Source organism: Populus nigra, chromosome 4 (assembly GCF_951802175.1).
Source record: "Populus nigra chromosome 4, ddPopNigr1.1, whole genome shotgun sequence".
Classification (NCBI taxonomy): domain Eukaryota; kingdom Viridiplantae; phylum Streptophyta; class Magnoliopsida; order Malpighiales; family Salicaceae; genus Populus; species Populus nigra.
This window is the reverse complement of record NC_084855.1, coordinates 15117044-15141029: the sequence shown is the minus strand read 5'-3', so window position 1 is coordinate 15141029 and position 23986 is coordinate 15117044. Positions and strand designations below refer to the sequence as shown.

The following is a 23986-nucleotide window of genomic DNA, read 5'->3' as shown; positions in this document are numbered from 1 at the left end:
AGCGTGCTACTCCTAATCCCCTCGGCATCTCCATTTGCTTAAGAACCGGAGGATGTTTGAAAATATTACAGTGATTATTGTTTTTTGAAAGTTATTTTTTTTTTTTTGATAATATATTAAAATAATATTTTTATTTTTAAATTTTATTTTGATATAATATATCAAAACATAAAAAAAAAAAAAATAAATTTAATTTTTGCCAAACCTAACACAATGTTAAACAAAGCTTCCAAACCGTTTGGAAACGTGATACAAATCGTATTTTTAAAAAATTCAATTATTTTGCTAAAATTTAATATGTTTTGGATTATTTTAATGTGCTAAAGTCAAAAATAATTTTTAAAAAATAAAAAAAATCATTAGCATACATTTCAATACAAAAAGTTATTTGAAAATTAACCAGAACCACACTACCAAACATGGTGTTAAGAACGTGATATTGTGGTAGTTTTTCAAAATACTTTTCACTTGGAAATACATCAAAACAATCTAAAAACACCAAAAAAATATTAATTTTAAATAAAATAAAAAATAAAATTTTTAAAAAAATTAAAAAAACACGATTTGTACCACGTTTTCAAAGTATTTTTCATCTTGAAATATATCAAAATAATATATATTTTTATTTTTTAAAACTCATTTTTAATATAGTACAACAAAACATAAAAAATTAATTTTAAACAAAAAAAAAATCAAATTTTGCTTAACCCTGAAGCAATGCCAAACAGGGGCTGGATAAAAATAGCAGAAGGGAGCCAAATAATCAAATCTAAACTTGCATAGGATCACTTTAGGTTCAACAATCCAGGATTGGCGTATATAGAACGAGGCAATAATGAGCCTCTACAGATCACGCCGCTCTCTATTGGAACCATTTTTCAACTCAGGTTATCGAATCCCTAACAAAGCACATGATCCAATGACCACCTGTAGCACCATCAATGCCTAGGTAAAAGGAATAAGAACATGCTGTACAAGATGAGACAATGAGGGAAGTGTCCACCGGCGAATAAAATACAGTTCAACACTAATATCATAGCTCAGTACAAACCCCACAGCATGTACTCAACAATTTCGCATGCCAACTGTGGGGCGACCCAATCCTTCGTGTGATCACACACAACCATCTTCTTGTTATTACTTCCTTGCAACAAACGCGCGTAGACATTCCTTTTATTTCTAGTCGTTCAATCCAAGATAGACTGCTAAAAAAAGGAGGAATCAAATTTTCTAGTAAGGACTAGGACAAGGGGTGCGGAGGATGGATGCCTGACTATACTAGCTACTAAGAAAGCGTTAGATGCAAATCTTGAGATGCGCATGTTGCTTTTAAACCAGTCATGCAGAAAATGTCATGTCGGACAACCCTCCTGTCATCCTTTCAGCCTTCTCTCCACGTTCACCTGAAAATGGTGCATGGAAGGAAAGAGTGTTGTCATATATCATCATAATCGCAGAACAGGAAGGTTTGGATAATTAAGAAGATGCATGGCTTGATCCATCAGAATAGTATACACAAAAAGGCATCAGTGTTGGAAGAAAACAATGGCTTACCAGTGCGAATTCTTATTACATCTGCAACAGGTACCACTGCAAAATAACAAAACCTCGTTAGAAATGCTGATAATATATCTAAGCCATCTACTAATTCAGAGATCAAGTTACCTTTCTCTACTTTTCATAGTCATAGGTATAATTAATTTAAATTATAATGGAGAAAATCACATTCACAATCGTTTAGATTCATCCCAAGAAATGGTTAGCAAGCTTGGTTTCACATTGCAAGGTTGCATCCTGGACTTGCACATTGCAATTTCAGTTTTATTAAATTCCAAGGTGAGTGTGACTGCAAAAGAGAGATGCATATAGCGTGGCTCTATGATAGTTCACAAGGTGAGGTTTAGATGCAGCTATGAACTATGGTTTCTGACAAGAGAGCTTGCCAAAATCAACCCAAATTTATTTGATATCTATTCAATTGCTAGTGCTCCAATTAATAATTTTTACATTTTAATCCTTTACAGGGTCCATACAAGTAACTGAGTAAGAAGTCACATTGAAAGAAATGTGCATGGGACTTCAAGGGAGAAAATAAATACAAGGCACATGTTAAAACCTACCATTAGAGTCCAAACTGTTGTAGCTTGTGAAATCAAAATTACCGAGGAAAAACAAAATTGCAGCTAAGGGATTTCATGTTAACACAGCTCTAACCACATATGAAATACAGATTTACTCTGCGAGCTGTCAAGTATAATACCGTCAGAAGAAAATAACCTTTATTCATTTGTTCACACTTTCTTATTTTTCTATTTGCCTATAAACAATTGTACTTCCAATAGCTGTAGTTTTATACAGCCTACACAAGACAAGCATACTCAAAGGGTATTATAAACTGCATCGCAACCACAATGGTCTTTGACAATGTATTTCTAAGTTGTAAGAAACACACAGAATGAAGCCATGAAAGACTCCAAAGAAAAGGAGCAGTTTCCATTTATATTAGAAAATTATTATTCTCAAATACCTGACAACCATCTAAAGCTGCAATATGCTAGCAGTTAGCACACTTGCTAGAAACTTTCACTAACTAAATCTGTTCTCCATATTCCCAAGAACCATATAAATGAATGAGGCCAAGAAAAAGAGCAACAAGAAAATGCTAAAAAGAAACACAGCACAAAAACTACTAAAGCAGAGTAAAATAGAAAGCAAATCAAACCATGTTCAGATAAAATTTCAGTTCCTTCACATGTAATAATATACACCTTTAAGATAAAGTGCAATGGAAATCAAAGGATCATGGAATCTGCTATCATAAAGATTAATTTCGGAATCTTACAGAAAATCTTGCCATCTCCAATCTCTCCAGTCCATGCCTCGTCTTTTACCTTTTCTATAACAGCTTCAACCTAAAACAGCATATGGACATCTGTGAAATTCTTTAATTTACGTGCAGCAATATGAACAACAATTTTATTATAACAGAAGAACAACAATCAATTCTAAGTGCACATATCATATTTGAAATAGTACTTAGGCTAGGTATCATGAATACCTGGTCTTTGCTCACTACAATCTCCAACTTAACTTTAGCAACAAACTTGTCTTCGGAAAACTCTGAGCCTACGGTGTTAAAGCAAGAGGTATGGTTTATAAATACTTTGACTACTCTCACTCATATAGAAGAGATTAACAGACAGTACTCATCAAAAGGGCCAAAATTGGATAGAACAAGAAAACAAGGGCGAAAGGATACGAAACAGAAAGTGAGATGATTCTATAATAGGCAACTATAATCAAGTCATCTCATTATGGAACATCTAGAGGTACAAAAAGAAGAGAAACTTTCAGTGGTTAAAGAAAAAAGCTTACCACCATGCCTCTCCTTTGAACCACCTTGAGCCCCAAAGCCTCGAACATCAGAAACAGTAACACCAAGAATACCAATTTTCAGCAGAGCCTTCATTTTTCAAAAAAAAAAAAAGTAGAAATTAGAACTAACTGTAACCAACTAAATTGCCTAGCAAAGAGTTTTAAGAAGTTCAATTGTGGAGCATAACAGAAAAGGGTTGATATGACCCAAAATGCTGCAGCAATAATGAACTCAGAAATCCGTATGGTCAAATAAAACTTGAACCCTGTTTTTTGCAATTATGAGATTGTACAAAATCATCAATTCATGTAACTTAAAAGCATCTCAGTTTCTCTGCATACAAGAACGATAAAGTCCAAATTAGAAACTTTCAGTTAGTAACAAGATCCAACGAAAATTGTACAAAGTTCCAAACTTATATTTTCTTCTAATTGTGCTCTCTCAATCACCCAATTCCAAAACTGTGGTAACTAGAACTCAATACGAAAATGGTTTAATCATCCCTAGAATGACACAAGCTCTAAAAGTAGAGTGCCAAGCTTGAAATTCCTGGAATCCTTCTCTATCTAAAAAGACTAAAACAACACTCGAGTAAGATTCAAATTTATCCTGCTAATATGGTGGGTCATCATCAAATTTAGGCCTGCAGTATCCAAACAAGAACGCTAAGAGGCATGAATAACAAACAGCAATGAGCTAGCTATTCATTCGACATATTATTATGACATAACTGGATTCAATATTAGATGCATCAAGTCAAGTAAGGGCAGCGAACTTTTAGAAGTAGTGGGTGGATATCAATATGGAAATACAAGTAAACGAAGCAATGAGTAGAAATCATAGTAAAATGCATTGGGTCGGGCACGTCTAGTCTTACCGAGGAAACTTGCGAGACTCGCCAGGGCCTATTTCATTCATCCCAGATTCAACGGAATTAGAGAAACCAAAAGGAATCAATAAACAGTAATATCTTATATGCTGCCGAAGAAGAAGATTACCTCAAAATTGCTTCTATCTTGTAGAATTTGGCATCTGGAATATACTCTAAACAACCCAAACATACAACTCGTTAATGTTCATGCCATCTCTCAATTCAAAGGTGGAGAAAAAACTATATTAACGCATACCAGGAACAGAGGAGCTTTGGGCTCTAATTGTAGGAATAATGGACGCATTTCTTGAGGTGTTTAGGGTCAAGTTAAACTGAGAGAATCGAGAATTCTTCAACTTGAGAGGTTTCAAAAGGGAATCAAAAAGAGGGAGTTGTTTGTTGAGAGAAGAGTGAAATTGAAGAGAAGTGAGGGAGCCTGGTTTCACTGCTGCCGAGGTCATTGCTATTTGATTTTCGTCGAATTTTGAAGAGATGAAGCTACAAGTTAGCTACTTATGCTCTCTATTCTAGACCGGAGAACGGAGATGCTGCGACGCCAGAGCGAGCGAGCCTTGAGATTAACGCAACTTTTCTGATCGAAATGACACGAGGAAAGGACTGGGGAGGCTTTGAATTAAAATAAGAGTTGCGATGGGCCTCAGTCTTATTGGGCTCAAGGATCTTATTTCACCCGACATAGCCATAGTCCAAGGAGTCCATGAATAAATAAATAAATAAATAAAAATGAAGAAAATCACTACTGTTCATTTTTCTTTTCCTTGGTATTACGATACGAAGAATAAGTCCATTGAGATTTATAATATTTTATTATTCTTTCATTGAGTAGTTTATTTTAATTTATCTATTTAATCTACACATTTCTTATTTTATTATTTAATTATATATTTTTATTTTTTTTCTATTTTGGTGCATAATATTATTTTAATATATATAGATTATAGAGTGTTGAAAAATATTGGTGCATAGCAAAAGTTATTGGTTAGGATTTTAAAAATCATTTGTTTGATCTTTGTAGAATAGACAGTAATTAAATCAGTTTAAATGTATATTTGTTTTCAATTCAAAACGAATAAAAAAAAGATAATTCTCAAGATGGAGAACTAATTTTATTTAAAAGAAAAGAATAATCTTAAATATTTTAAAATTAACTAACTTCAATCATTTTTTATGTATAATAATGAATATTATTTAATTTTTAAATTATTCGGTAGTTATATTTACTAAAAAAACGATATAATATTTTTATTATTCTTTACGATATTTATGTTTTTTATAAAGAAAGAATTCATTTTATTTAATTTATTAAAAAAATATTTAATAACAATCTTTAATATATCATGGAAATAATTTCCCCACAATGCGTGAGCTTGCAAAGCAAAACAAACCCCAAAATATAAAACCGAATCAACATAAATTGTAAAGATGAAAATAACAAGAAATAAATTTCATAGCCAAAGCACAATGAAGAAAAAGTTTCAGGGTTCAAAAAGTAAAAAAAAATAAAATTATGATTAGTGGGGTGAGCATTCTAACGAGCCTGCATGAATAGTGATATCACAATGAATTCCCTAGCTCTTTTAGTTTTGAAATCGAACTAACATAACTTGGGGGGAAAAAAGAAGTTTAATGACTAAAATGTAAGAAATAAAAATTTTCAAAGATGAAATGGGAAAAAAACCCTATAAAATATAGATGTTTATGGATATAATTGTTATATTTTGGCTTATAATGGTACCCAACCCAACTTCTAATATTTTATAAACTATAAACCTGATCCATTTAATTTTTTTCGGGGCTCAAATGAGTTGGATATATTGGGTTAAGCTAAATGTTTTGTAGATACATTAAATATTCACAATTTGAACGTATATTATTAATTTTCATAGGTTGAGATTAATTAAAACTAAAACTTGGGCTTAATAAATTAGCTCACAACCTATTATAAGCTATAACAAATAATATCAGTTTAATAAATTTACTAAATCAATTGTCTAAAATAAAAAAAAAAGTACAAAACATATAAAAATAAATTAAGTTATGAACAATAAAAAAACTCAGTCACAACAAAACATAATATGTTCTGAACAGAAACTTAAATTGAACTATTGTAATTCCACTATTTTTACGACAACATCATCCAATGTTAGTTATTTGAAAGCAACAATAAAACACACACTAATACAACATCAATTGCAACTCATACAAGCAATCAAAAAGTTGTCATATGTATACACAATTATTTAATAATGAAAACTTAAAATATAATTGTTTAACAATTCCTTGCTATTTTAAATTATCATCAATGACACATTACTTTTTAACATTTATGGCTAAACCAGCACTCCAACAAAAAGGATAAAGATAATAAAATAGCTTTGTAAATTATAACTTAATAAGTAAATTATAACTTAATAAGTTAATCTAAATTATTTATAATATAATTAAAAGCTATATAGCCTTACAATAGTCTAACACATATATTATTCTAGTTTTTTTTTTACTTTTTAAAATCATTTATCATTAATGAAAGATCTATTGGTGCTGAAGAAGAGCGAATCTAATTTTAGCAAATAAACAAAAGCTTTAATAGTTGCTAGATTCAATAAACTTCTAAAAGGATCTAGTATATAACCTATCTTGCTAAAAGCTGATTTAGAGGCAACTGGAAACCTAGGAATAATTATGACATCTCTTATAACTATAAAGAATATTAAATATTTATAGCTATTAACTTTCCACCAAGTTAAAATATCAAATGAAGTATTATTTGTACCAATTTGCCAAGTATTTCTCTAATTCAAATCTACTCTCCTCATTATCCTCTTCCATTAAATGCTTATTGAATTGAAAGACTAATGCTTGACATGCATCTTTTTCCACCTTATTAGCATTGAAATCTTGAGAAAGATTGTTTTTAACATAACAATTCACCACATATTTAATATCTTGGCAAGAATAGTAGAAAAAAACCGTCATAAGTATATTTTTTACTTTTTCCATCAAGTCTTTAACCATGGAAACAAACTCATACACTTAACTTAACATAAAACTTCATATATTTTAATTTGTAACAAGGATATAAAATAATTGCTACAAATAAAAGAGAATTTATATCCTTAAACCTTTCTCGATATTTATCAAACTTGCATATTATATCGACTACAATTTCACCGTTGAGAAATCTCCACTTTTGAAAAACTTAGGAATATATGTTTTTATAGATACTAGTTTATGAAAGAAAGAATTGCATGTGACATGCAAATATCCTAAAAAAATTTAAAATACTTTATAGAACATTTTCAGGAACTTTATAAGGATTCTTGTATTTTGCCAATCTAAAATACTAGGAGGCCCTACATGTTTCTTCTTATCCTTTGAATCTACCTCTAAAAATAACATCAAATATCTAAGACCATCCTCCTCTAATCTATCAAACACTTTCTTCAATTTGCAATTGTATCTAACATCAAATAAGTGGAATCCTAACGAGTTAGGACATCTAAAAAAAACCTAAATTTTATTTTGAACTTTTAATTTTTCAATACGTTTCTTAAAAAGACATAAGCCTAGCAGGAGATGATCTTACAAACTTAACATCATTTTTAATTTTAATAATTGACTCATTTATCTCATTTAACTCATCACTCATAACAAGATTGATAATGTAAGCACAAAACCTAACATGGATACACTCATTATCTATATTTGTGAACTTTCAATTGTTGGTCATTCTTTTTAAAAAAGTAATGCACTCTTATAAGAACTTGCATTATCTAATGTGATTGTTAAAATTATGCCAATACCTCAATTAGTTAAATAACTGTTCAATGCTTTTTAATGGTCTTAACCTTGTGATTTGAAACTTGATAAGAGTTTAAAGTATTTTTATGCAACTTCCAATCATTATCTTCCCAATAAGCTATGACACACATCAGTAGCGGAGCCAGAGTTTTTTAAATGAGGGGGCAAATTATTAATAAATACTATATTATATAGACATGTATTAGAAATCAATTCAAAACATATATATTAATTCATATCAATTCAAAACATATATATTAATTCATATCAAGTAAAATTAATATAAAAATACTTTTAAAATGAAAAAACTTACATTATAATTGTTCTCTTCGAGTTTTTATATTTTAAAACCGCTTCATAATAGCTTCATTATCAATCTTATCGAAGATATCTTTCTCAATGTATACAACCAAACTATCATTCATCCACTTATCTCTCATCCTGTTTAGCAATCTACTCTTGACAATATGCATAGCAGAAAAAACTCTCTCCACTGTAGCTGTTGCAACTGGTAGAAGTAATGACAATTTGATAAGCATATATACTAATGGAAATATCAAATTCTTCTTTGTTTTTACCATTTTCTCTGCAAGACTAGCAATACCTTCAATACCAGAGAACTCATAATCACCACGTAGATCAATAATATACATGTCAAGTTGGTCACCAAGTACCATAAAGTCCACTATAGAGAATTCACTAGGATAAAAAAGAGCAAGGCGAACAAGCTTTTCTTTGTTGAAAGTAAAGAAAGAGTCATTTGGACTTAAACATGCCACACAAAGAAGTAACTACATACTCGTCTTGGTAAAATGATCATCCAACTCAATAAGTTGCATGTCAATGATATTGTTAAACAATTCATAACGAAAATGGTGTAAGTTTGTAATCCCTTGAGATTTTTACCTTGAACGCCCACGGAGCTTGTACTCATCATCCATGTTTAGAATATCAATATCATGTTTGATGCAAAAAGATGACACTTCTTCCAGTAAAGATTCCCAATCATTCTCTCTCATCAATTTGAATCGTTCCTTTGATGTTTTTAATAAACTCATACCATTTTCTATGTCTTGATCTTTTCTTTGTAATGCTTGTGATAACTCATTAGTAACTGCTAGTATCCTTCTCAAACAATGAAGCATGAACACAAAATTAAATGATTCCATAATACCTATTAAAATGACCGCTTCCATTCTCTGTTCTGAGTTCATTCCATCCTCCCTTATAATCTCAAGCACATCAAGAACTGATGAAAACATTGCAAGTAAATGAATAATTGTAATATAGTGGGAGCCCTAACGAGTATCACCATACCTTCTAAGAGAAGTTTCTTGATTCAAGCCTCGTCCACTAGAAATTTCTCCATTTTCAAGTCCTTCAATAATTCTAGCATATTATTTTTCTCTAATCACCTCCATCCTTTTACATGATGCTCCAACTATGTTTATAATGCTAGAAATAAAATTGAAGACATCTCCAACTTCATTATGCTTCTTTGTAACAGCTACAAGAGTCATTTGAAGTCTATGAGCAAAACAATGTACATAATATGTACTTGGATTGTTATTTAGAATAAGTGCTTTCAAGCCATTGAATTCACCTCGTATGTTACTAGTTCCATCATATCCCTGACCACGCAATCTTGATATACTTAGCCCATGTTTAGAAAACAAAGCTTCAATAGCTGTCTTGAGTGAACTAGCAATTGTATCTGACACATGTTGAATGCCAAGAAAACGTTCAATTATATGTCCATTGTTGTCTACATATCGTATAACAATTGCCATTTATTCCTTGATTGATATGTCACGTGACTCATTAATTAAAATTGAAAATAATGAGTCACCTAGATATTTGATAATCACATTTGTAATCTCCTCTGCAGCAGCTTGAGTAATGTCTTTTTGAATATCAGGAGAAGTCAATTTTTTATGTTTAAGAGCTTCACTGAAAGTAACTCTTTTAATAGCTTCATTGTTTCTGGAAAGGAAATGCAAGAGCTCTAGATAATTTCATTGGTTGCTTGAACATTCACATTCATCATGGCCATGAAATGGAAGTCTTTGGTGCAGCAAAAAACGAGCACACTCTATTGAAGCATTCAATCGAGTTCGATAATCATTTTGATTCTTTATTGTCTGCTCAGACAACAAAGTTATGATACTTTGTTTTTCATTCATCAAATTCTCATATTTTATTCGAGCTGCATTGTGATTACTATTAGACTTTCCAATATGAAGATCAAATCTTTCCCTTTTTTTCCAATTTAAAAACTCATCACCCATAAACGAATCAACACCCTCTTTTGACTGGAAGAGGTAACAATACAAGCAAAAAGCAACATCTTTGGCTATACTGTACTCTAACCATGTTAGGTATGCACCAAACCAAGCCGGATTAAAGCGTCATAGTGTTGATATATTCTCAAATTGTTTTTGAGGAAAATCATAGTATGAAGGTTGACAAGGACCTTTTTATAGATAAGCTCTTCGGATTGCATCCCTATCATTTATATGGTACTTATAAATTAGTCTTCTTAAGCCAGGGTCAGCAAGGAGATTGTCGAGGGTGATTTCAATATGAATATTTTTTTAACTTGATTGAGTTACATGACTTGAAGCTTTGATCGACTCTTCATCCTCAAGGGATTTACGCTTGAAATACTTGTCTAGTGACATGTTAATTTAATATGAACCTGCTAGATTTTTTTATCATCATTAGTGTCTACATAATAATTAACACAACTACACAATAATTCACTATTAAACAAAAGTCAATTGAGTTACACAAAAATTCTAAATCTTCTATATGAAATTAATAGCAAAATACACGTCAATTCATCAAAATCAAAACCTATTTCAATTCATATATATATGCATATAATAAGTATGTTGATTAAATTATACTTAATTATTTCTAGACATTTAATTAAGGAATAATGCCTAGTGTATGTGTAAGAGGAACAATGTTTGAAAAACATGTTGTCTACTTGATATTTTACTTACAAATAAATCATGTGAAAATATTAAATTTCAATAAACTACTCTATCAATGCAAGAGATGTCAAGAATAGTAGTTTTGCATGAATATTAATTTATTTCTTTATAATAAGAAAAGAAACACTTAATTGATTAAATTAGCAGATTTAAACATTTATTTTGAACATCTTCATAACAAAACCCATAAATTATCATAAACCCTAATATTTTTAATAACTAATTATAAAAGAATAAAACTAAAATTAGATAATAAAACAAATAGAAAAGATGAAGAAAATTTACCTAAAGTATAAAGCAAAAGACAAAAAAGCTTAATTGATGAGAAATTTGCATATAGGAGACTAGGAAAGACAGGAACGGCTACTGGAAAAATACCTCTACAAGGGAAGATAAAGAAACAAAAGGGAAAAGGGGAAAAATTGAGGAGCCGTAATTATATATATAAACTTTCCTTAGTAGTTAGTTGTAGCAATAATTATTGTTAATAACAACTTTCCTTACCTGTAGGCTGTAGCAATAATTCAAACCCACTAATCTATTAATATTTTTTAAAAAAATATTAAAGGGGTAATTGCCCTCTTTTGACCCACTGTGGCTCCGCCACTGACACACATGTAATTGATATTTTGGATAGAAGTCCAAATGTCACTTATAAGACACGCATACTTGTTTTTTATGGTTTTCTTTAATCTTTTCTTCTCTTTAGCATAAAGGTTTAAACAATCCCTTTGTAATAGTGATTTGAAAGGGGATATAAAATCCATGTTACATGGCTTGAAAAAACTATTTAAATCCTAAACCTTTTTCAATCCTAAAAGGAAACTCATCATAAATAATTATCCTTAATTACAAAGTGTTTTTCTACAAGCTTTTTGACTAAAATTAATAACATGAAGAATATCCCCAGTTTCATCTTTAACCCCCTTAAAAGTTTGAGCCAATGTCTTTTGTTTTTTATCATCAAACTTAAACCTACCAAAAAACTGTTTATATAATTTATTTAACTATGTCCATAAATTACTAGTGCCAAGAGTTTTTAGGGGCATATAGATAATCTTGTTTACAATACTTATATATAACTCTCCTTAATGATGGATCAGAACCCTCTATTATATCAAAGTGATGTTAAACTTTAAATATAGTTTTAGAGGCCATATTTCTTTTCTTGTTACCTTTGTTACAATAGTATTTGCAAGAGTAGCTGAAACATGTTTGGTCTTTATTGGAGCAACAACATCATTCGCTGAAGGAAGAACAACATTATTCATTTGAGGATCATTTGATGGATCAACATTGATTTCTTGAACATAAGGTTTTGTATTCTCCATCTAAAACAAAAAAAATTAATCAATTTCAGTTTAATACTTATACAAATCCCTTTGTTCATAAGAATATAAAATAATAACAAAAAAGTCCAGCAAAGATATTAAGTACATAATATAGATACAAAGAAATTATTTATAATTACACCATTTTTAAATTGTAAAGTCTGAATTAGGGTACGAATTTTTTTATATTTTGAGGATGTTAAGGATATGGAACTAGTTAGTTCAGGATGCAACAACGAAGGTGAGACATATGAATCCTTCCACACCTTTAACTCTCGTCAAAACCCCTAGGAGTATTAAATGTCGTTGTCAACTCCTTTTGTCTCTTGCAAAAAATAAATCAAATCAAATTAAATTTTAGACTTCATAGGTAGGGTTTTGATTTTTTTTTTTGAAGATTCGATTGACAAGGGGGTATAAATGAGGTTTGTTAAAATTAAGTTGGGACTTTTGGTTATAAAGATTAAAAAGTGTTGATAATTTTAGTTTGTTAAAATGATGGCCAGAAAAGGTTGTTATTGTCAATGAGACAGGGAGATAAGAGAATGAGAGGCTAAGCGGTGAGAGAGAAAAAACTAAATAAAAAAAAATATTTATGCCAACAACTTTCTATAATATAGGGTTACATTGTTAGTAAATTGTATAAGATATATAAATTGGGTGAGGTTAACCATGTTTTAAAAATTCTAACCAGTCAATTGACTCATAATATCTATTTCTTAAGTTTTTTTAAATTATTATTATTTGTAATGTTAATATTATCTAATTTTAATAAGTTAAATCAAATTAAATAATATAAATATTACATATTTAAACTGATTTTTTAACACCCTTTATATAAAGTTGAGTGAACATGCTCGTATATGCATGAGCAGTGGCATAACAGTAACTTCCCTACCTCTTCTTAGTTTAATTTTATTATTTATTAATTTTAATTCTAGTTTTCTTCACATATTTTTTCATCCATACTTTTAATCAAGGTTGTCAATTTCGTTTCGGTAGGTGTTTCGTTTTTTCAATTGGAACGGTATGTTTCAGTTTCGGAGTGTTTCGGCGTGCCGTTTTGAAATTGTGCTGTTCATATATATATATATATATTCAACAAGCATAATTCAAATTCAAGATAAATTAATTATAAATTATGCAATACAAACACAATGCCAAATAAATATAATTTCAAAATTTAAAATATTTCTAAATAGTCAAGAATAAATAGATCTTTAACTTAAAATAATTCAACTTAAACAAAATATCAAAATATTATGAAAGTAAAATGTTTTAACACAAAGATTTTAAATATAAAGTTATGTCAATGTTATTAAGGCTAATGAAATCTAAAGCATCCCTTGTTTTGCTCAAATTCCTACAAAATATAAACATGAAAAAAACAACATGAATATAAACCATATATATTAGTGATAAATCTAATTTTAAAAAATTAATATCATTGTTAATGAAAATAGTAATAATAATTTTCAATGTTATTATTAATATCATTGTTATAGAAAATAGTAATAAAAAAGAGTTTTTTATAATTGGGTGGTTTAATTAATTAAATTGAATAAGGTTCAATTTGATTCAATGGCTTTTCAAGAGCGGAACGGAACATGTGGAATGGAACCGGAACGTTTCGGACGGAATTTAGCTGAAAAATCCAGAACGGACTGAGATTTAAAATGAAATGAAATTTATTCCGTTTTGTTCAATTTTTCAAATTAATATGGAATATTTCGACCATTCCAGACAGAACAGAACAGAAACTTGGTTTTAATATCCTCTCACTTTCCATTTCCATCGACTTATAAGCAGCTCGGCGGTGGTGATTGTTGAAAGGTAAGTTAGAAAAATGGCTGCAAAGGAGGGAATTAGGAGTGGAAGGGAAGGTGAAGAAGAAGAGCATGTGTATAGGATAAGCACAGACAAAGAGTGGGAAGAGTTGCAGAGAAATGGATCTTGTTTTGGTGGACAACTTGACAAATCTTCTGGCTTCATCCATCTCAGCAAGCTCGACCAGGTCTCCTCCACTTCCGTCCCTTCTCTCTATAGATATTGCTCTTGTGCTTCGATTACTTGTCTAAAAATAATTTTGTAACCTCTCCATATTCATATTTTCATCATAGCATTGATCTTGGCAAGAATCGGGAAACAAAAACAGAAATCAGGCTCTTAATTACTCATTTATGTGCTTTTCCAAGAACTGGTAGAGGTTATGGAAAATCTTATGATTTATTTTAATGCGGGATTAGCTGATAAAAAATACTCAGTCGATGAAATGCGATATTTGGTGGTTTTGTTAATATTCAGTATCCAAACTGCGGCTTGCTTCCCAAGACGACAATTTCTATTTTCTGATATCTATCCATTTTTTAGTGAGGGATGATTTATGGATACTCAACTATTTATGGGACGGTCTTTATATATATATATATATATATATATATATATATATATATATATATATATATATATATATATATATGCAGGTGATGTCAACATTGCAGAACTTTTTCCTGAATACTAAGGTGGATTTGTATCTGCTTCAAATCGATGCTAAAAAGGTTTGCACTTTATCATTTTATGTTTATTATGTCTTTCATTGATTCGTCAGAGGTATAATTAAGCTATTAATAGGAAGGGAAAGAGTACAAATTTTCCATGTGATGCAATGTATAGCAAACTGAATTTCATGTTAGGGGATGATGAACAATTGTGACTTGGAAGTGTAGAAGTACTTTATGAATGCTAGCATCTACGGATAAATTCTGATGAAAAGGTTATAGCTTTTCTGCCCAGTCTGCTCCATGTCTAAAACATTTAACCCATTTTGAAGTTTTTAAGTTGTACTGTACTCTATTTGGCAGTTGAACTCAATCAACAATACGGTAACTGGTTTATATTTCAATTTTGGATTTAAGTTTCCCCGTAATAAAAGTTTTAGATGAGGTTATCCCAAGTTTTTTTCTTTTTTTTTGCTGGTTATAATTGAAAAAATCAGCTGTGCAGAAAAAAAGAAATACTAATCAGATATTGGACTGCACTTTTATCATCAGAATTCATGGAATAACGCATGTTAGGTATTGCTTCCTGAGGGTTACTTCCAAACTCACCAACGAAGTCTCAGAAGGTTCAAGTTACTGAGACTTGGGTGCTAATGGAAGGACAAGCAGTCAAAACAGGAATGTGTAGAATTAGGAGTGGGGGTCTTAGAAGTTCAGACCTCAGGCCACGATTCGAAAGGAATAAGGATTGAATGGCCAGCAATACTATGTTTTCAGGTGTTTTCAGGTCCTATTATGGAGTACATGAATCAGTTGGTTATATGTATAGTTTCCTTTGGTTGAATTGATTATGAAGTCACATAGCAATAATACCGAAATTCAGATTACATAGTTGCAATGTTAATCCTTGGCAGTGCTAAAGTCTCATGATTTAAGTTCTACTCTGAAATATAGGTAATCTAATTAATGTGCATTTTTCTTGCAGCTCGGGGATGGATTGATATATGAAGTCGTGGATGGTACCAACAACTTTCCTCATTTCTATGGCCCTTCTCGGAGTTTCAGTCCCCTCCCTCTAGACGTAGTTATCAAAGCAGAGAAGCTTGTTCTAGCAGATGGCCAGTTCAGTTGTAGTTTGCTGAACTAAGCTGCTCTACTTCGAGATTTAACATTTTTCTGTGCTGAAACAAAAAAAGAAAGATACTTGTGACCTAAATGGACCTATTGAAAGAGGCTCACTATGATAATTCTTATGTTGTTTCAAGCATGGCCGTGAAAGTGAAATACTCTGTAGGCAATGAACTTTAGGTAGATATCCATGATACAACAGATATGATCTAATATAATTTCTTGTGCTGTAAGAGGAAGTTTGGAATTGTCTGCCTGACCACATTCACCTTGGAAAGCCCTTATGGTTGTTGAATGGGATGGACGACGCAGTTCCATAATACTCCCAAGAACAAAGGGAGGAGGATTGGAGAGTTCCAAGTCCACCTCTTTACACCCACAAAAGCTGGGCGTATAATCTGGAGTTAGAACACGGTAGTTCAATGTCCATAACTCCTTTCATGCTAGGAAAAATGCCTACCAATTCTTGAGTGCATATGAGCTGAAGATATCTGTCATGTATATGCAGCAACCTAATAGTATTTTCCCTTGTAAAGTCGGCTGTATTATCGGGTGTGTGAAAGAAACAAGACAGCAGCACATACATAAAATATATATAAAAGGTAAGCAAGGCATACAAGTAGCGGGGATAGCTCAGTTGGGAGAGCGTCAGACTGAAGATCTGAAGGTCGCGTGTTCGATCCACGCTCACCGCATTTTACTTTTTTCCGTCTTGGGAATTACTGTTTGTCCAGAAGATGAGGGAAGTTCACGCTTCTTCTCGCTCTCCTTTATCAAAAGATTTTCGGGAAGTTTTTTTGTGGTGGTTATTTAATGTATTTTTTGTTTAAAAATATATTAAAATAAAATTATTTTTAATATAACTTGAAAATATATATTAAAACATTATCATTGATGGTTCAATCATATGATCTCAATGAGTGTGATTTCTTTGCCATTAACTTTCTTTTGCTGGTGTTCAGTACAGGGAAAATAGATCATCTGCCCACATTTTAGTTCTCTTGTGGGCCTGTGGCCGAGGTTGTTCTCCGGCGAGGTTTTTGGAAAATTGGGTTCACGTGGATATATACAGTACTGCCATCTGTTACCATTTCTATTTTTGTAATAATTGGGGTTTCCAATGCCTTGGCCAGAAACCGTGGACAGTAAGCACACATGTGAAGGGAAGAGGGGAAAAGGCATCCTTTCCGGACTCGGCTTGATTCAACATTTGAGTTTTAACCGGATTAATTTTTTTAAATTAAAATAATATTATTTTAATAAAAAATATAAAAGTTAATAAATTATAACCGAGTTTTTAATCGGGTTAATAGATCAGTCGGGTCATGTCAAATTTTTTTTTCTTATTTTTTCTTCAATCCAGCCCGGTTTCAACCTCGGGTTAGCCGAGTTTCAGGCTGGGTTTCAAAACTATAGAAAAGTAACTATACTTGTTTTCTATATTTTGGTAAGAAAAATCACTATTTTCCATGCCTGTCTTGGTATTTTTAATAATTATTGGAATATATTTTTTTATCCTTATTTTTATTTCAATGCCAATCTTCTAATCATTCATGAGCTAGTCAGTTATCGTTCTTTTCTGTGGTTATGATAAATTTAGTTTTGAGATTAAGAAAAATCTAAATAACACATAACAAGAAAAACAACAAGCATAAAAATACAAGATTTTCAAAAAATAAAAAAGATTACATGAAAACTCCAATTCATAATTTTATTAAAAAATATTTCTTTTCAAGTAATTTAATTTTTCTAAGAGGTTTATAACTTCTTAAATAAACCCAAAAAACTAAACTAAAGAAATTAGAAAACTTGAAAATAAAGGAAAAAGTAATGAATATCCTACACAAACTAGAAAAAAAAATATTACTAAGCATATTATTTAATTTTAATTTTGTAAACTAAATAGAAAAAATAAAAATATATTTTTTTAAAAACCCTTTTGTATTAGTCTCCCCTTGTTAAAAAAACTCGTCATCATATTTAAATTACTCTTGACTCTATCATGTGGGTGTTCAATCAAAACTCTCCAACTTTTTATTTTCAATCACTTTGAATGTACAACAATTTTAGACATTAACTTTACTCTCATCTTAAAATTTGTATAAGAAACAACAATTAACAAATTATTTCGTTTCCATTTGTTTCTATAGTAATATATTACAAACCTCAAACTTGCTTCATCAATATATGTTGTATCTACATAGCCTTTGAAAAGATCTACCTATGTGATATCAATAAACTTGTAATAAAAAATATTAACATAATTTAAATCAATAATTTTTTTTTGTTGAGTACGTTCAATATTTTCTTTGCACTAAATCTTTAGCGAGGCGACCATTAAAGATATCATCACTACCGTTATATTATTGTATATGAAATCATTATCAACATAATTATTATCAAAATAAATATTATAAATTGATGAAAAATATTAATTCACACCTATCTCATCATAAACAGGATCAAGATCTTCATGATACTCATCCCGAACAAGAAGCTATAATAAGAACCAACAAACACCATGAAAAGATCTATTAGAGGTGTCAATTGAGTTAATTACAATGTCAAAAGACAAGAAGATTAAATAGAGGGTTTTGGGCTTAATTTTTTTTTCTAATAGATAGTTTTGATTAACATGTATAACTTTTAATCTAATTGATAGATCATGTCAAAATTTTATAAGAAGATTTTAAAGGTGTTTTTTTTTTTTGCTATAACGTTAAAATTTAGTAGCAATTAGAGTTCAAAAAAGCCTTATAATAAAGTTTAAAAGTTATTGTGCGAGAATTATATTAATTTTCTAGTTAGTTCTAGTTTGTGTAGGATTATCTTTTTTTTTTTTTAATTTATGGATTTATGAAAAAACAAGAATTTCCATTTTATAGGTGGTAGTTTTTCCATATTAAATAAGGACAAATTGGCAGCAAATTGAGAAATTAATTGTCAAAGTTTCCATGTTGATCAAGGATTCAAAGTCAGCAACTTTTCCATGTTTTTCAAGGACATCAAAAGTTGGCATCATGAGCATTATTTGCATGGATTCCTAATCCTACAAGGTTGCCATGTCGGCAGCCCTTTATTACACGTAAGTCAGCAAAACACACATACGCAAGGGTGGAAGTTTTTGACGTTCTTTTTGGGAGTTCGACAACTTATTAGTTTATTTGGACTTGAATTATTTATTTTACAAACTTAGGATCTTAATCTTAATTAGGTTTTATGTTTAGCTCATTAGTCCATTAAGGTTTATTTGTTTTGTGTGCATAAAGTTGTTCATGCTTTAGATTTTACGTTATCTTTTCTTGTAATTATAAAAAATTCACTGTTTTCATGCCATTCTTTCCATGGGCGAGCGGAGCTAGGTGTATTTTACGGGAGAGGTCAAAATTAATATAATAATATATATTATTAAAAAGTTTATTTATTTAAATTAAAAATATTAAATAATAAAAAATTTTAAAATGAATTGAGGAATAATTTTTTTTAATTCATATTAGATGGTGGTTTTGATATTGATTTCAGGTTATTTGAGAAAATTATAATTCAATGTTTATTGAAATTAGTTTGCATTGTCGATTAATTTTGTTTATTTGTTATTATTATTTCAGGTTAGTAAAATCTATTATGGTTTCAGGTTATTGGAGTCTTTCCTGCATCCATTTTTGCTTTCATATTTGTTTTTGTATTTATTGATATATTCATTGCTATTCGCTATTGTTTTTCTTATTGTAAATTCACATCATTTTCTTTATCATATTTATTGATTGTTTTGATTCTCAAAAGCTATGGTTAATCATTATGAGGTTGTGATCTTTTTAATGTCTGCAATTAGTTCCTTAAAAAACTGAAAAAAAGAGAGCATGAGAGCTAAGATGAGAAAAAATGAGCATATTATCGTGATAAGCTATAATTAAGTGAAAGACGAGTGGAGTGACATCTTATTAAGTGTAAACATATGAGAAAGTATGTAATGATATATTTTGTTACTACAAAATAAAATTTTAGATTTCAATGATGTCTTTCAAAGACAAATCATCACCTATAAAGGGAGAGGAAAAACTTATTCTTTATGTTATAGGCCATGCAACAACAACTTGAGAGGATTGATATGAAGTTTGGTGAGGTTTTTTATAGAATAGACAAACAAGTGATCGCAATTATTAGTCTATGAGAGAGGTCAGTCTGAAATGATCTTATGATCAGAAGGTTATAAAGACATGTTACCCCACCTTAAAATGAATTTATTAATGAGAACAAAGATGATGAAGCTGAAGATCTTGACTATACATCAATCAACCAAGGTAATAGATCTCAGTAGCCTAGAAACCAAAGTGACAAGGGATTCAACAATATAAGAATTTCAGCCATAGAGGTGTAGGAAAAGATTTTGGGTATCATGATGACTTTGATAAAAAATTAAGGAGTATTAAGATAAAAGTTTCAGTGTTTTAAGGGAGGAATGATCCCGAAATATATTTAGAATATGAGAAAAAGGTTTAGTTGATTTTCTATTGTCACCACTATTTAAAGAAGAAAAAGGTAAAACTTGTTATGATTAAATTGATTGATTATATTGTAACTTGATGGAATCAACTTGAATTTTTGTTCTATACCTTCTAGCTATATATTCCAGTCTAATTCTGGTCATTAAATAAACGAAACTTTAATAAATAACTAATGAATTTTTAAAAGAATAGATCATACAAAATTCATAATTTATAATTTTATTGTTGAATATTCTTTTCAAATTGTTTGTCTTTATAAAAGATTTACAACTCATTAAATAAATAAATAAAAACTAACCTAAACAAACTCGAAAACAAAGAAAATATAATAACGTAACTAAACAAAGAAAAAATAAAATTGTTAATCTTATTATTTTAAAAAATTCATTGAAAACCCCCTCCATCACCTACAAATTGACTAGAGGACAAAAAGGTACAAACCAAAAACACTGATAATCAGGTCACCCCCCTCCCTCAACTTGTTAGAGGTCGGTTATCACGGGTTTTCATCACGGGTCTGATGTCAAGTAATGAGAATCACTCATCAAGTAAACCAAAAATATGAATCATGTCCTTGTAATACTTTACTATTAGAGTCTTTGTTTTGACATGCCCTGCTTCTGTTTCTGTGCAGGATTTAGAAACTGCGTCCAAATTCTCACCCCAGGCGTAGTTTTCAATGCCTAAATCAGCTTCACTTCAGAAAACACATAAATACGGAGAATTTTTTTTTGGCCATTCTAAGCAAAACAGATCAAAATGAGTGCACGTCTGATAAAAATCCCACATCTTTTTTCCTTCACACCCACTATGATTCTGTATTTCTTCTTCCCCCTTCTGATTAATTGCCAGTGCAGCAGAAATCCAGTAATATTCATCTTTGGCGACTCCAATTCGGATACTGGTGCTTATTATTCTGGTCTTGGATTGATGTTTGGAGTTCCCAATGGACGCTCATACTTTAATCAGCCATCAGGTCGATTATGCGATGGACGATTGGTCATTGATCTCTTATGTAAGTCCAACAGAATCCTTTGCATTTGTCAACCATCTTTCCTTGTTATTGACAAGTTTCTGCTTCTTTCAGAATGTTACGTAGAATAATGCTAGCATGCCGCTTCAAAATTGCCATCCAATGCACGGATTACGGACATTTAGTACTCCAAACATTTTATAATCAGGACCAAGTTCATAAAGACCATGGATTTTGTGCATTCTGAACTTGCCTCCACAACCTCTAAACAGTACTAATCAGAGAACTATCATCTTCTTGACACCCGACACAAAATTTCTTTTGTTCTTCATTTTGTGGCTACTGTGGGTCTGTTTAGTAGCGTGCTGAAATATGGTTGAAATTGTCTTTTGCTTTGATAGCATTTGATTAATTAATATAAATTATCATTTTGTATAGCCATGAAAACTCTTTCTTGAAATCTTAATACCAAAAAAACTATAATTTACATTTTTTTAAAACTGTAGTCATAAAAGCTAGCACAATGTCGAACACACACAGCCACACAGCTTCTTGAACCTTTTTTTTCTTTTTGTAATCTGCAGAGGCTAGAAACTAGGCTTGCCCCATGTTTTTGGAGAACAACTGACAAACAAGCTCCTCTCTCGCAATTGTATTCTGTGTATACTGCAGGCGAAAGTTTGAATACAAGTTACTTGACCCCTTATCTAGAACCATTGGGTCCAGATTTCAGAAATGGAGTTAATTTTGCTTTTAGTGGTGCTGCCACTCAACCTAGATATAAACCTTTCAGTTTAGACGTTCAAATTCTTCAGTTTCTTCGATTTCGAGCTCGCTCCCCTGAGCTATTTTCAAAAGGTACATTGTTAAAGATTAATAAACTACAGTTATAAGCTCCTTCCAAGAAGAATTTAAATGCCAAATAGAGTTCTTTTGCTTCTCTTCCTTTCATTTCAGGCTACAAAGATTTTGTCGATGAAGATGCCTTCAAGGACGCAATTCATATAATTGACATTGGACAGAACGATCTTGCTGGTTCATTCGAATACCTTTCATACGAACAAGTCATAAAAAACATATCATCTTACATAAAAGAAATCAGCTATGCAATGCAGGTGATTCTTAACTTTTCACTAGCAGTACAAAATTTGATATTTTTAGCCCTTTGAAGTGTTTTTCATGGAGAAATTGATTTCGAATGTAGAATATATATCAACATGGTGGAAGGAACTTCTGGATACACAATACGGGACCTCTGGGTTGCCTGCCACAAAAACTTGCTACCTTCGACAAAAAGAGCAGTGATTTTGATCAGTATGGATGCCTTAAGGTTCTTAATGATGCAGCAAAGCAGTTTAATGACCAGTTGCGCGTCCTATGTGAAGAGCTTAGATCTGAGTTGAAGAATAGCACCATCGTGTACGTTGATATGTATTCCATCAAGTATGACCTCATTGCGAATGCTACTACATATGGTATGGTCTCGTTCCCAAATTGTATGAAGTTCATCAAGCAAATTTAGGATCTTTGTGTTAGTTTCATTGTTGAAGAAAACACATACTTAGCTGTGTGTGGATCGCGCATGTGTTTGTCACCTCGAGCTGACAAACGTTCAAAATCAACAGGTTTTGAGAATTCATTGATGGCATGCTGCGGTTATGGCGGTCCACCATACAACTATAATCCTATTATTACCTGCAGCCGAGCTGGTTACAGTGTGTGCGAGAGAGGATCAAAGTTCATAAGTTGGGATGGAGTTCACTACACAGAAGCTGCCAACGCAGTCGTTGCCTCCAAAATTCTATCTACTAATTACTCTACTCCTCAGATTAAGTTTAGTTATTTCTGCAGTAACTAGCTAGTTTGCAGCTTGATTGGAATTTGCTGATTTTAAATATCCTTGGAAATTTAATACTTGCAGGAACTTTGCAAGCAAACCAAGATGAAATTTTCACTACTATTTATTGCTAATTGACATGTGATTCGGCGAACTTGATCTACACTTTTCACATTCCTGCGGCATGACATGGTTAGTAGCATTTAGAAGAAAATCCCTTTAGTCATCTTGCAGAGAATGTGGTTTACGTAAATGGACAAAAAAATAGTGGTTTTGACTGAAAATCAACGCCAGCAAATTAATTCCATTGAACATCTGGAACAAGTCTTTCCATTCTACATTATGAATTAATTATTTCCTAAAATATTATTACTATGAACGAATTCCCTGCCTTCTTAAAACCCGAAGCTTGTATGACTCATTACAAGAAAAGAGTGCTGAATATGAAAATTTGAATTCTAGTATAATTGCATTTATTATCTAGTTATATACTATTAAATATAATTCTCAATTTAATTATTAGATTGAACTAAAAATTTAACAAGTATATTTTTCTACATTGAGTTAAATTTTCAGGTCAATTCAAAAATATCTTGTAATATAAGTTAATAGATGCAATACAGATTTTATTATTTATTATCTTTTA

The 23986-nt window shown here is 31.0% G+C and overlaps 4 protein-coding genes and 1 non-coding gene across 6 annotated transcripts; 3 read left to right on the top strand and 2 right to left on the bottom strand.

Annotated features, from left to right (window-relative positions):
- Positions 1-987: 987 nt before the first annotated feature.
- Positions 988-4850, bottom strand: LOC133690779 (nitrogen regulatory protein P-II homolog). Its single transcript, XM_062111042.1, has 8 exons — positions 4504-4850; positions 4375-4420; positions 4254-4281; positions 3376-3463; positions 3059-3126; positions 2843-2912; positions 1555-1590; positions 988-1403 (listed from the first exon to the last, which is right to left on the bottom strand). The coding sequence occupies exons 1-8, from the start codon at positions 4706-4708 to the stop codon at positions 1339-1341; spliced, it is 606 nt and encodes a 201-aa protein (XP_061967026.1). The 5' UTR covers positions 4709-4850; the 3' UTR covers positions 988-1338.
- A 3563-nt stretch (positions 4851-8413) lies between these two features.
- Positions 8414-9859, bottom strand: LOC133691719 (uncharacterized). The gene is made up of 3 exons (XM_062112326.1): positions 9628-9859; positions 8976-9318; positions 8414-8834 (listed from the first exon to the last, which is right to left on the bottom strand). Exons 1-3 carry the CDS (start codon positions 9857-9859, stop codon positions 8414-8416), a joined length of 996 nt encoding a protein of 331 aa, XP_061968310.1.
- Positions 9860-14159: 4300 nt separating this feature from the next.
- LOC133691503 (uncharacterized) lies at positions 14160-16144 on the top strand. Its single transcript, XM_062112038.1, has 3 exons — positions 14160-14413; positions 14883-14957; positions 15883-16144. The coding sequence occupies exons 1-3, from the start codon at positions 14246-14248 to the stop codon at positions 16042-16044; spliced, it is 405 nt and encodes a 134-aa protein (XP_061968022.1). The 5' UTR covers positions 14160-14245; the 3' UTR covers positions 16045-16144.
- Positions 16145-16647: 503 nt separating this feature from the next.
- TRNAF-GAA (transfer RNA phenylalanine (anticodon GAA)) lies at positions 16648-16720 on the top strand. Its single transcript has one exon. It is a non-coding gene; the product is annotated as a tRNA-Phe (tRNA).
- A 4399-nt stretch (positions 16721-21119) lies between these two features.
- LOC133691665 (GDSL esterase/lipase At1g09390-like) lies at positions 21120-23494 on the top strand. Of its 2 annotated transcripts, none has more exons than XM_062112266.1 (5): positions 21120-21545; positions 22088-22361; positions 22461-22618; positions 22708-22978; positions 23129-23494. In XM_062112266.1, exons 1-5 carry the CDS (start codon positions 21477-21479, stop codon positions 23359-23361), a joined length of 1005 nt encoding a protein of 334 aa, XP_061968250.1. In that variant the 5' UTR covers positions 21120-21476; the 3' UTR covers positions 23362-23494. The 2 variants fall into 2 exon arrangements, with proteins under 2 accessions (XP_061968250.1, XP_061968249.1); XM_062112265.1 differs by having other exon boundaries at positions 21123-21545; positions 22176-22361.
- Positions 23495-23986: the final 492 nt, after the last annotated feature.